Source organism: Corythoichthys intestinalis, chromosome 5 (genome assembly GCF_030265065.1).
Source record: "Corythoichthys intestinalis isolate RoL2023-P3 chromosome 5, ASM3026506v1, whole genome shotgun sequence".
Lineage (NCBI taxonomy): Eukaryota > Metazoa > Chordata > Actinopteri > Syngnathiformes > Syngnathidae > Corythoichthys > Corythoichthys intestinalis.
In genome coordinates this window covers 56,519,104-56,533,836 of record NC_080399.1, presented here as the reverse complement: position 1 = coordinate 56,533,836, position 14,733 = coordinate 56,519,104, and the positions used below count along the sequence as shown (strand labels likewise).

Below are 14,733 nucleotides of genomic sequence, written 5' to 3'. Positions count from 1 at the left end.
GCTTAGCGATCATTTTCTGCTGTGGTTGCTTCTTCAACTTCTCTGTGGGATGACACCAATAATCTTGAGTCTGTCACATAATCAGTGCAGTGCGAGTAACCTAACATGATTCCCTGAAAGTCTGATGAAATGAGAAGGGTCGATGGCTTCTCCTTGGTATCCTCGAACGGAATTTTTTTGTGACTGAATTTTTGCTACTGAATTGTGTTTCGACTGAAATTTTTGTAATTACATTTTCTGCAACTGAATTTTCACTACTGAATTTTTTTGCGACTGAATTTTTACTTACGTACATGAGTACATACAGTTGAAGTTGTAATTTTACATACACTATGCAAAAACACAGATTTCATTTTTGTCTCACTGTCCGAAGTCCAATCAGGCTAAAACTCTTCTGTTTCCGGTCAGTCAGGATTACCAAAATTATTTAATTTTGTTAAATGCCACAATAATATTCGAGAAGTTCTCATAAATTTTTTTTTTTTTTTTGAGGTCAAAAGTTGACATAAATTTCCTTACAACAGAGCAGTCGGTATGTTTACTTGAGTAACTTTTTGAGAAAAACGTCTGAGAGTAGTTTTACGACACCATACTTTTTAGTTTTACTTGAGTAGATTTGTGAAGAAAAAAACATTACTCTGACACCGCTACTTTGGGCCACACACGAGTCGTTACATTTTTTCGTCTTTATTCTACATATTAGATTTATAATATTTTGCTAGCGCTCCCATTGCCAAGAGTAGCGCTACTAATTTCACCAATGAGACGTTGCAACAATAATCACATGACTCCATTACACCAATCAGACGCAAGCTTGCCGTTCTATGATCACTCAAGCCTGTTCAATCAAGCGTCTTTAAAGCAGTGTAACAAATGAGAAATATGACATAGAGTGCTGCCCTCAACATTAATCGAAATCGCGGATTTAAAACTCTCTCCCAGTTTTTATTTGGCACCGAGTGACCAAGGAAAACCGGAGATAATGATCCTTTTAATTTCGTAACTATGAAGGAACGACAGTGTTCATTGTTTAAACTAGGAACTATTTTCTCCACTTGAGGGCAGGGCACTCATGTTCTTTGGATGAATAATGCTTCATTACTGTTCTTTTTTTGTCTACTTAATTGAATTATCCTATTTTTGTGCCTTAATGTGGTTATGTAATGGGTTATTGTACAGTATCAGCAACAGTTCATATGGATAAGTTTGTGCTAAGAGAAAAAAACATACCATTATTTAAAAAAAAATATATATATATTAAATAAAAATTTAAATTATTATTATTATTAAATGATTTTATATTAAACAAAATAATAATAATAAAATAAATAAAAAAATCAAACAAACATAAGCAGTTACTCAAAATGTTATTCATTACTTGAGTATTCTTTTCACTGTATACTTTTTTAATCGTACTTGAGTACATTTTTTAGACGACTAAAAAATCGTCTTAAAAAAAAAAAAAAAATATATATATATATATATATATATATATATACTGTATTGTATTTGTATATATACAGTATATATATGTGTATAATATATATTCATTGACTGCTCAGTTTTTATTTTAAACTGTGCAGAATTAAAAAAAACAAGCAATAAAATTTAATGAACTGTAAACAAAAGCTTAACAAGCTCAAAGACTCCAAAACTTAGCTTAATGGCAACTATCAGGTGCATACCGCCACCTACTGTACAAGAGTGGTGTTTTTTATTGGGCAATATCCAGAGGTAGGTAGAATAGCCGAATATTTTACTCAAATAACAGTAGTGTTTAATTAAAAAATAATATTACTCATGTAAGAGTAAAAGTAGTCATATGCATGTATATATATATATATATATATATATATATATATATATATATATATATATATATATATATATATATATATATATATGTGTGTATATATATATACTGGACTGTCTCAGAAAATTAGAATATTGTGTATTCTAATTTTCTGAGACAGTCCTGTACATTAATCCACCATTTAAAGCAGGGGTGTCCAAACTTTTTGCAAAGGGGACCAGATTTGGCGTGGTAAAAATGTGGGGGGCCGACCTTGGCTGACGTCCTTTACATAGAACAATATACAGGACTGTCTCAGAAAATTAGAATATTGTGTATTCTAATTTTCTGAGACAGTCCAGTATATATATATATATATATATATATTAAGTGACAACCAGTGGTGGAGGAAGTACTCACTATTTTTACTTAAGTAAGACAAGTACATATATACATACATATATATATATATATATATGTATATATATATATATATATATATATATATATATATATATATATATATATATATATATATATATATATATATCGGGAGAAAACACTTTTACTTGAGTAATTTTTTTCTTATGTACTTGTCTTACTTAAGTAAAAATAGTGAGTACTTCCTCCACCACTGGTTGTCACTTAATTTATCAAGAGATTCCAATGCCATGACGATCATTTGGGCTTCCCCACATTCTTTAAAGACATAGTACTTTTTGTGTATGGAAACTCTTGACCTCAAAGAAAATGATATAAAATTCTCCAAAAAATTCTCTCAATATTGTGTAGCATTCAGTAATCCCGACTGACCTGAAACGGGAGATGTTTAGTCAGATTTGACAGTGTATGTAAACCTCTGGCTTCAACTGTGCGTACATACATACAGTGGTATGAAAACGTATCTGAACCTTTTGGAATTTCTCACATTTCTGCATAAAATCACCATCAAATGTAATCTGATCTTTTTCAAAATAACACAGATGAAAATTCTGTTCCGCTTTAACTAAAACCACCCAACATTTACAGGTTTTCATATTTTAATGAGGATACCATGCAAACAATGACAGAAGGGGGGAAAATAGGTAAGTGAACCCTCTGACTAAGGAGACTTAAAGAGCAATTGAAACCAATTTTTACCAAACATTAAGTCAGGTTTGTGCCGAATCACTGATGAGCAGGGGTGAAAGTGGGCCAGAACGGTCAGGAACGCAGTTCCGGTATAAGATTCAGGGCCAGAACGCAGTTCCGGTATAAGATTCAAGGCCGGAATGCTGTTCTGGTACACGGTGCTTTGATTCCGAAAATATGACGGCAACTGTCAAAACGCTATGTAAAAAAAACAAACAAACAAAAAACAAATGCTAAGCTGCCACACATGCAATTAATCTCCAAGAAAAAAATAATCTACCAGCATCAGATTTACATACACAAGTGTTAACAACAAGCATAATAAAGTGCTTGTGTGGAGTAATCCGTTCCCACCACTATTTATTATTTATTTTGTTCCACGGACGGCATGGAGGTCTCCCCAGCTGCTGCAGTTATCTGAGTCTGAGGATGAGTCACGTCAATGTGCGAATGCACGCAGCACAGCAAAACGCCTGGACTCATTTATCCGTTCAATTGGCTGACATACTAACATGTGATCAGCAGAGATGCTGTGCATGTTTTCTGGAACAGCAAAAAAAAAAAAATAATAAAAAAAAGGTTGTTGAATTGATGCGACAAAAAAAAGCCAATGCAACATAAAATGGATGAAATCTTTTAGAGCAATGAAAGAGTTGAGGAGGTTTAGTTATTTATTTAATTATAATATATTTATTTATTATTATTATTTATTATATTATTTTATTTAATTATAGTTTTATTTGCTCTGATGGGGAGGTTCAGAACATCTTAGCTGTCAATGTGAACTTTGGACTTATATTTGTTCATTTATGTTAGGCTACTTTTTCATTTCCTTATGATTTAAAAAAGTCTAAATGTTTGCATGATCTTGAAAATATATTCCATTTCACGCTGCATAATATAAGTAATTTGTACTTATTTTTCTGAATGTATGTTACTTATATCTTATTTAAAAAAAAAATGTTTACATTAACTTCAATTTTAATATACATCCTATGTTAAGTAGTTATTTGGCATTTAATATGTGAGGAAATGAGGGAAAATAAAAATTAGGGGATGAAGGTTGGGGTTATTGCTGTTTTTGTTAACTTTTATTTTGCAAATCATTGAAACAATACAATTGTGAATGAAAACCAAGTTTTGAATCTGTTGTAGAAGTAACTGCCAAAACAGTTTTCTTTGCATTTCAGTAGTTTTAGGAGGTTTGCCCCCCCCCCTCCCAATTTAAAAAAAAAAAAAAAACATAAAATTTCCGGCTACGTGTTGACCTTCACGTCGGGGAATTCCAGCAAGAAATTCTAGCCACTTTCACCTCTGCTGATGAGTGGTTTAAAGCTGCCTTGCCCACTATAAAACACACCCCTGGTAAGAATTGTCTTGATGACAAGCATTGTCTGATGTGCATCATGGCTCAGTCAAAAGAGCTGTCATGCGATCAAGGATTGTTGATTTGTATAAAGCTGGGAAAGAATACAAAAGCATCTCTAAAAGTCTGGATGTTCATCAATCGACAGTCAGAGAAGTTGTCTACAAATGGAGAGAGTTTGGCACGGTTGCTTCTCTCCCAAGAAGTGGCCGTCCACCAAAGATGATGCCAATAGTTCAGCGCAGAATACTCAGAGAGGTAAAAAAGAACCCAAGAGTGTCTGCTAAAGACTTATAGAAATCACTGGCACAGTCCAATATTCCTGTGCATAAATCAAATAGCCTATATGTAAAACTATGGCCAAGAATGGTGTTCATTGGAGGACTCCACGGAGGAAGCCACGGCTGTCTAAAAAAAAACCTTGTTGCTCGTTTATTGTTTGCAAAAGGCACTTAGATTCCCCACAGAAGTTGTGGCAAAATATTTTGTGGACAGATGAAACCAAAGTTGAATTGTTTGGGAGTAACACACAACGTCATGTGTGGAGGAAAAATGGAACAGGTCACCAACATCAACACCTCATCCCCACCGTGAAGCATGGTGACGGGAACATCATGATTTGGGGCTGTTTTGCTTCCTCAGAGCCTGGACAACTTGCAATCATTAATGGAAGAATGAATTCAAAAGTTTATCAGGATGTTTTGCAGGAAAACCTGAGGCTGTCCGTCAGACAGTTGAAGCTAAAAAGAGGATGTATGCTGCAACAAGACAATGATCCAAAATACAGAAGCTAATCACCTTCAGAATGGTTTGAGAAAAATAAAATACACGTTCTGGAGAGGTCAAGTCAAAGTCCAGACTTGAACCCCATTGAGATGCTGTGGCATGACCTAAAGACAGCGATTCATGTCAGCCATCCCAGGAATCTGACTGAACTACAACAGTTTTGTAGAGAAGAACGGGCCAAGATTAGTCCTGATCGGTGTACCAGACTGATCTGCAGCTACAAGAAGTGTCTGGGTAAAATATTAAATGTAATGGTTCACTTATTTTTCCCCCTTCTGTCATTGTTTGCATACTATCCTCATTAAAATACAAAAACCTTTAAATGTTTGGGTGGATTTAGTTGAAGCAGACAGTTTTTTCATCTGTGTGATTTTGACAAAGATCAGATCACATTTGATTTTATGCAGACATGTAAGAAATTCCAAAAGGTTCAGATACTTTTTCATACCTGTACATCCAAACAACAGCCAAACGTTTTAACAGTGATGATATAATCTGGGTTGTCAGTAAAATGTTAATAGAGATACTATTTTATTCACAGTAGCCTGAAATTTTTATCTTGTATCATTTCTAGAGGCGACCAACATCAAGAAATAACAAGGAGCACCGAAAGTCAAAATGTGCTGAAAATTATCAGATCACACCACCATTACTCCCTCCTCTGAAAACGGAATTTGGATTAATATGTCAAAATATCAGCTACCCACAAAACCAAATCAATCAAGAAGCACTCTCCAAACCTACTATTCAGGTCTGTTCTAATAGTTTTACAAATGTATCCACATTTGTGAGTATTTCAAGTTTCTTTGTAAATGTTTTCAGTTTTTCTTTCTATTCAGGCATACAGAACAACAATCAAAAACAAAATCTTTACTTTCAACTTGCCGAGTATGACATGTGAAAGTAAGAGCTCCACGTCACCAGTCAGTCATTTGCTGTTGTGTTCTTATGACAAATATATGTAAGCTGATATACTAATGTGTGTGCAGGTATTCTTAAAGATACCAAACGATATTTGACACCGTTTGAACAGAATGAAATTAAAGAATATAGAAAAGTTTGGTTCGTAGGAAAAAAAGACAGTAAAATTCGGGCATTAACTACATCTGAGGAGGCCAAGTCATTTGATGATGACCAAGGATTCTACAGACCAGTAAGTACAAAACTACTAATTGTTTTCTATTTTTCATTTGACTAAATCTACGTAATGTATGGATCATTCCAGAATGAAGGGATGGATGGACTTAACCATTTTTGAAAGTTAAACCTTCACATTTCTAGTTTTCTGCTAAATATTCATTAACATAAGGTAATAAATGACACTGGCCGGGAAGGAAAATGCTTCCTGGATAAAAGTAGTGAGACTTTACTAAATGGTTGAAAGTGTCAATTGGCTATCATTTTTGAGGTACAGCATCTGGCTGGAATAAAAAAATAAAATTCAAGCAATTTAGGTTAAATGTATTGCATAAACCTTGGTGTTTTGGAAGTGGATAAAATGCATTAATGTAGACAGATTTCATAGGTGGTGGCACACACTGATATATGCATCTAATGTCAAATGTAGCAACTTGTAAATTGATTATTATGTAAATACATCAATGTTTGTCATAAATAACATTAAATATCTTGAATACTTTAGCCAACCAGCACTTAAGTCTTATTTTGTTATCCATCTCACCAAAATACAACTTCTTAAAAAATCATGCATAACAGGGATGAATAAGGTGGAGTCTATATTAATTGTTTAATTGAATGTAAACAAATGAATGCTGTACGTTTGGATTGTTGCCTGTCGATGCCTGAAAAGGAAAATAAATAAATAAATAAATAAATAAATAAATAAAATAATAAATAAATATTTATTATAAAACAAGAAATTTTTAAATAAGGTAAGGCAAACTTATTTGCATAACACAATTCAACACAGGTCATTCAAAGTGCTTTACATCACATAAAAATCCCAAAACACAAATAAAATACTACATAAAGATCCCATTAAAGGCATCCACAGATAGAAAGAGTTTTAGTTCTTAAAAGGTAAATGTTAGTAAAAGTTATTATAATTTTATATTGGAACCCGTCTTGATGTTTTCGTTTTTATACAATTTGTAAAATTATTTTAACTAGTAGGTTGCCATTGTTGTTGACGTCGCAGGGCGGTGACGTCACAGGGCCACGCTGCCAGAATTCCACCTGACACTCTTAAAGAAATAAACAAAAAACGTGTCACTCTTTAATTATGTAAGGTAGTGATTTAAATACGCCACAAGGTGTCAATGGCGAGTTTTACATTAATTAGGGCTCAAGCCAAGACTGACGCTGTAGTTTCTTTAATCCACAGTGGGAGAGAGAAAGGTGAGTGGACACAGGCATTCAGATAAGTAGCTCGGACCGCACCGTTTATTGGCATGAGCTTCGACAACTCTTTCACAACACACATAAGTATCATAAGTGAAAATACTACAAAGATAATACTCATAGCTCTCAAAAAATGTCACCAAGAAGAGAAGTGCTTCAATCTGTATTACTGAGGCCCTATTCTCACACAGTTAACACAACAATGCAAAGAGAACTGGGATTCCCAATCAAAATAGATGCGCAAATTACACATAAAACTTGCTCAGACTTTGGATGACACTGGATGGCAATATTTAGTCACAATACACAAACTATATTGCTGGGAGTCATTTTCAGGAGTCTTGTGAAGACAGCACTCAAATGAACGTGAATCACGATAGACCCGGTCTAAAAACAAAACAAAACAAAAAAACGGGAGCTAAGGTGTCAGTCGAGGGACAAAACGCACTCATTGGCTTCATGTCTTATCAATGTAAAACTCGCCATTGACATCTTGAAGTGTACCTTACCTTACACCTACCTTACATAGTTAGAATGACTGTGAAGTACGGCAGTGTGGCCCTAGGGATGGGAATCGAAATCCGATTCCAATTCCGAACCGGTTCCTAGTGTTTTGAGGCCTCGACCTCACAATGAAAAAGCCTTAACGATCCCTTTAACGATTCCTAAATACACGTATTGCATGACGTGTCTTGTTGTCCAGACGCATCAAACTAGCATGGCGCCAAGAACCACTCGCTCCAAAGTTTGGCTACACTTCACCAGGAAAGAGGGTGAAAATGAAAGGCTACAATGGTTTAGCACGAGCATTGCAGCCGTAAACATAACAATGACAGCACGCAGGTTCAAACGCTTGAAAGTGTGTATTCACTTCACGAGGAAAAATGACAACAAAGCGACTTGCAGTCATTGCAAGGAGGAGATAACCGCATCGGGAGGCAATACGATTGTACTGTCCTCACCGAGACGCTAAGGCTCAGTCCTGGCTATACAGCTAGCTAAACTCCAAATGGCGATGCAAAAGATGTTTGTATAATTTGCTGACTTTATTCAACCATCACTTGAAGAGTGAAACTAAAAATAGAAATACAAACAGGTTCGCATCAACGTAAATCAGCGATGATTAGCTGCTAATACAATAATAACACAAACATTTAGCATGCGTTCGCTAGCATTAGCACATCGTTCAAACCACTGTACAACTGGATTTAAGTGTCCGATTGCGAGTGGAAACACACAACAACACAAAAGATGATATATACAGGCGTTGCCTCTAGATAGTTTACAAACATTAACAAAGAACGTAGGCTCATAGCAGTGTTTCCCTCTCTCACTAACTAGCTCACTCGCTTGGATGCGGCACTTCTTCTTCGCGTGAGGAAGCGCAAGGGCGCCCCTACTTGAGCGTGAAAGCACCATAAAAACTAAAAGGCATGCATTTCAATATAATGGTAAATAATACACTTTAACTCAGGGGTGTCCAAACTTTTTGCAAAGGGGGCCAGATTTGGTGTGATAAAAATGTGGGGGGCCGACCTTGGCTGACGACCTTTACAAAGAACAATATATTTAAGCAAATTTTAGCAAGCCATTCTGTGTGTCACATTTGTTTCATTATTTTTTTTTATTAATAATTTCAACAATCTCGCAACTAGCCTTGTAGCGTTCTCTTTTGACTCTCGGCTCTTGTGAAATACTGCTGCTGTGAAATTAAACTACCGTAGCTTCAAGTTGCTTCAATTTCTCGCTGCGTATCTTCCCTGTAATCTTGTCGTACAGGTCAGCGTGTCTTGTTTGATAATATCGCCTCACATTGAACTCTTTAAAAACAGTGACTGTCTCTTTGCAAATGAGGCAGACATAGTTGTTGCTTATTTTACTGAAGAAACAGTCCAATTTCCACCTATCCTTGAAGCGTCGGCCGTCGCAGTCAACTTTTTTTGTTGATTGTCGCCATTTTAGAAAATTGGGAGTAAAGGGTCACACTGGGTAATGTTGCTTAGAGTGCTGCTGCCTTTTAGTGGGTAAATGAGGAGCAGCATTTAGTGTGTAAGCTACTTCATATGCTTGTGGCAGTACTGCTGACCAATTTATTAAGTCTGTGTGCGGGCCAGATGTTATTGATTTTATGACAGAGGCTGGGGGTCGGATGAAATTTGACCACGGGTCGCATTTGGCTCCCGGGCCGGACTTTGGACATGTCTGCTTTAACTGTTAAAGTGTAATATCCCCAAACTACGGCCCGCGGGCCAGACACGGCCCGCCTCCACATTTGGTCCGGCCCCCTGAACATTTTTTTTTTTTTTTCGCCAATAGTGTTATTTATTTCCTAGCTTTTTTCTGTGAAGAACCCAGAGGGGGTTATTTGGTTATTATCTATCTAATTAATAGTGATATTATATTATATTATATTATATTATATTATATTATATTATCTTATATTATATTATATTATATTATATTATAATTTTTATTTTATTTACCTTTTGTTCCATGAAGAATCCAGAAAGGGTTATTTGATTGTGGCTTTCTGAAAACCAATAAATTTTTACATTTAGGCAAACTGCAAATCGTCACACCTTTTCTGTTACAAACTGACCCTGGCCCCTCATCAGAGAAGGTAAAAGTTATGTGGCCCTCACAGGAAAAAGTTTGGGGACCCCTGCTTAACACATATTGCCAAAGGCAGAACAAAGACCTATATGCCAATGTATAACAATATTTTTTATTTCTGTTAGAAAAATGTTTCAGTAAAATGTTAAACATTCTTGTGTATTTGCAACTTATTGCCACAGTTAACATTGAGGCTTTGGGCCTCTTTTGACCTCGTTGTGAGTTTCTAAGGTTGTGACTTCTGATTAAACACACTCAAAGCCAATCAAAACGTTTGTTCTTCTTTCCCCCCAAATTATAATCGATAAGAGAATCGATAAAGAATCGAATCGTTAAGCAATATCGATAATGGAATCGGAATCGTAAAAATCCTATCAATTCCAATCCCTACGTGGCCCTATGACGTCATCGCCCTGCGACTTCAACAACAATGGCGAGCTACTATTTTTATTTAAAATTTTACAAAATTTATTAAAACGAAAACATGAATAGGGCTTTTAATATCAAATTATTATTACTCATACTAACATTTATCTTTAAAGAACTACATGACTTTTTATCTGTGGTTCCCTTTAAATAATCTAGAAAGTTAAGAGAAAAACAATTTTAACCTGAAATAGAAATAAAAACAAAAACAATTTGAATGAAAAGTAAAAGTCATATAACTTGAAATCTAAAGAACTGTATATGGGCAGTTATGAATACGCTGTGGTAAATAGTTGCCTTGATTTAAAGGAGCTAACGGTTTGAACACACTTTAGAGCTTCAGGGAACTTGTTCCAGAGGTGAGAAGCAAAGTAACTGAATACAGCCTCACCCTGCTTGGTTCTTGTTCTTGGAACACAGAGCAGACCGGTTCCAGACGACCTTAGTGTTCTAGATGCTTCGTGGACTCAAGGAAATCAAGCATGTACAGTGGTATGAAAAAGTATTTGAACCTTTTGGAATTTCTCACATTTATGCATTAAATCACCATCAAATGTGATCTGATCTTTGTCAAAATCACACGGATGAAAAAACAGTGTCTGCTTTTACGAAAACTACTCGAACATTTACAGGTTTTCATATTTGAATGAGGATAGTATGCAAACAATGACAGAAGGGGGTAAAAATAATAATAGAATAGAATAGCCCTTTATTGTCATTATACAGTTGTACAATGAAATTGTGGAGCATCTCCCTTTACAGTGCAGGACAGGTAAAAATCTCGGAAGTGGCTTGCAAGAATAAAAGTATAAAATCTAAATAAATATAAAATATGTATGAGGTAGTCCTATGGTCAGGCAGTGCCAATAATTGAAGTGAAGTAGTACCAGTTGACAGGGAGGGCATTGAATATTGCACATTAATATTTCACGTAAATTATTGCACATAGAATATGTTTGAATAGAAGTTAAGTGGCGATGTTGACAGTGCGGCATTGAATATTGCACGTAAATTAGTATTGCACATAGAATATGTGTGAATAGAAGTTAAGTAGCAAAAGTTGACAGTGAGGCATTGAATATTGCACTTAGTAAGTATTGCATATAGTATATTGCATTTAAATGAATATTGGACATTGGGTGATGTGGTGTTACATATGGCTGTTCAGGGTGGAGATGGATTGGCTTTAGCAAAGAAACTGTTCCTCAGTCTGTTTGTTCTCGCTTTTAAAAACCTATAGCGTCTCCCAAAGGGGAGCAGTTCGAACAGCTGGGAACCAGGATGTGAGCTGTCCTTGAGGATGTTTAGAGCTCTGCTGAGGCATCGAGAGGAGTAGATGTCCATCAGGGAGGGGAGAGGACAGCCAATGATCCTCTGCGCCGTCTTGGCTGTCCTCTAAATTCTTTCCCTGTCTGCAGCAGTGCAGCTCCCGTACCAGGTGGAAATGCACTATGTTAGTAGACTCTCAATGGATGAGTGATAGAAGGCCAGCAGCAGCTTCCTATCCAGCTTGTTCCTCCTGAGGACTCGCAGGAAGTGTAGACGCTGCTGAGCTTTCTTTATGATAGCTGTTATTTTTGCTGTCCATGAGAGGTCATCTGAGATCTGGAACCTGAAGGTGTGGACCCTCTCCACACACTCGCCACTGATGTACAGGAGCGGTGGGTCGGTACACTTCCTCCTGAAGTCCATGATGACCTTTTTGATTTAGGTGGTGTTCAGGGCCAGACTGTTGTCTGAGCACCAGGCAGAGAGTTTGTGGACTTCCTCTCTGTAGGGTGCCTCATCTTCCTGTGAGATTAGTCCAACCCATGCGGTGTCCTTGATGTGCCAGAAAACCAGCCTCTCGAAGCACTTCATAATTATTGGGGTGAGGGCAACAGGGCGATAGTCGTTTGGGCCAGATATTGGTGTCTTCTTGGGACCCGGGATATGGTAGCAGATTTCAGGCAGGTTGGGATGACTGCTTGGGACAGGAAGAAGTTGAAGATCCTGCAGAAGATGAGGGACAGCTGCTCTGCACACGCTCTGAGTACTTTCCCTGGTATTCCGTCTGGCCCTGCAGCCTTCCTGGGGTTTACTGACTGTAAGACATTCCTCACATGAGGCTCCTCTATGGTGAATGAGGGGGTTCTGGGTCCTGTGAGGGCGGGTGGGTGAGTGCGAGTGGTGATTCAAACCTGCGACTTGCTCAGGTCTCCTGGTGCAAGTAAGTGAACCATCACATTAAATATTTTGTGCCCTCCCCTTTGGCAGCAATAACTTCAACCAGATCCTTCCAGTAGCTGCAGATCAGTCTGGCACATTGATCAGGACCAATCTTGGCCCATTCTTCCCTACAAAAGTGCTGTAGGTCAGTCAGATTCCTAGGATGTCTGGCATGAATCTCTGTCTTTAGGTCATGCCACAGCATCTCAATGGGGTTCAAGTCTGGACTTTGACTTGGCCACTCCAGAATGTGTACTTTGTTCTTCTGAAACCATTCTGAAGTTGATTTACTTCTGTGTTTTGGATCATTTCTTATTGCATCATCCATGTTTTTAACTTCAACTGTCTGACGGACAATCTCAGGTTTTCCTCCAAAACATCCTGATAAACTTTTGAAGTCATTCTTCCATTAATGATTATAAGTTGTTCAGGCCATGAGGCAGCAAAACAGCCACAAATCATGATGCTCCCGCCACAATGCTTCACGGTGGAGATGAGGTGTTGATGTTGTTGAGCTGTTCCATTTTTCCTCCACACATGACGTTGTGTGTTACTCCCCAAAAATTCAACTTTGGTTTCATCAGTCGACATTTTTTGCCAAACCTTCTGTGGAGTGTCCAAGTGCCTTTTGCGAACATTAAACAAGCAACAATGTTTTTTTTTTTTTTAGACAGCAGTGGCTTCCTTCGTGGAGTCCTCCCAAGAACACCATTCTTGGCCAAAGTTTTACATATAGTTGATGTGTGCACAGAAATATTGGACTGTGCCAGTGATTTCTGTAAGTCTTTAGCAGACACTCTGGGGTTCTTTACCTCTCTGAGTATTCTGCGCCGAACTCTTGGCATCATCTTTGGTGGATGGCCACTCCTTGGGAGAGAAGCAACAGTGCCAAACTCTCTCCATTTTTAGACTTCTCTGACTGTCGATTGATGAACATCCAGAAATTTAGAGATGGTTTTGTATAATTTCCCAGCTATATACGAATACATAATCCTTGATTAGAGGTCTTCAGACAGCTCTTTTGACCGAGCTATGATGCACATCAGACAATAGCCACGTTTACATGTTGACTTTTATTCATACCGATTCAAATCATTCCGAATGGAAATTTCACATCAGCTGTTTACATGTCACTTCATCTATTCCGATCCAGCATTTACATGTGACTGCCTTTATTCCGAAAGGACGTTTGACAACTGCCGTCTGACATGCGCAGATTAATCAAAACAAAGCGTCACGTTGCAAAACATGGAGATCGATCGTCAGATCAGCTGCTGTTTTAACTTTTCGAGTGGAAACAAAACTTCAGAATGATACGCGGTTCATTTAAAAAGTTGTGTGGGTGCGCTGTGCGTGTGCTTGGAAGCCATGTTGCAAGTGACGTCACTTACGTCACCGAGTGACGTCACCACGTCATACGGAGCATGCGCAGAAAGAACGCAACCAGACACCATTCCGCTTCCCTGTTTACATGATATAATTTTACTTCTAATCGGTTTGGGAAAAGGAATATTCCACCCCTGTGAATCAGAATGAAATTCCATTCAGTTTGGGCCTGTTCATTCCGAATGAGGTGTTTATATGGAACACATTTATTCGGTTTGAACAAATATTCCGATTGTAATTGGAATATTTGGCTCCATGTAAACGTGGCAAGTGATTCTCTTCAAGACAATTCTTACTAGGTGTGTTTTATAGTAGGCAGGGCAGCTTTAAACCACTCATAAGTAATTGTGCACACACCTGATTTAAATTGTTTAGTATAAATTGGTTGCTCTTTAAGTCTCCTTAGCCAGAGGCTTCAGTTATTTCCCCCCTTCTGTCATTATTTGCAAGCTATCCTCATAAAATATGAAAACCTATAAATGTTTGGGTGGCTTTAGGTAAAACAGTTATCTGTGTGATTTTGACAAAGATCAGATAAGATTTGATGGTGAGTTTATGCAGAAATATGAGAAATTCCAAAAGGTTCAGATACTTTTTCATTCCTCTGTATTTTGGTCCAATGCCATTAGGTGTTTTGTAGACCAGCAGCAGTATTTTATAGTCA

The 14,733-nt window shown here is 37.2% G+C and overlaps 1 protein-coding gene across 1 annotated transcript in view; it reads left to right on the top strand.

The window, feature by feature from the left end:
- Positions 1-5,965: 5,965 nt before the first annotated feature.
- Positions 5,966-14,733, top strand: part of LOC130916653 (dual specificity tyrosine-phosphorylation-regulated kinase 4-like) — a 29,621-nt gene continuing 20,853 nt past the window's right edge. Inside the window, exons 1-2 of the mRNA XM_057837527.1 lie at positions 5,966-5,978; positions 6,065-6,228. Coding sequence (XP_057693510.1) covers positions 5,966-5,978; positions 6,065-6,228 — 177 coding nt within the window. The remainder of the gene's footprint in view (positions 5,979-6,064; positions 6,229-14,733) is intronic.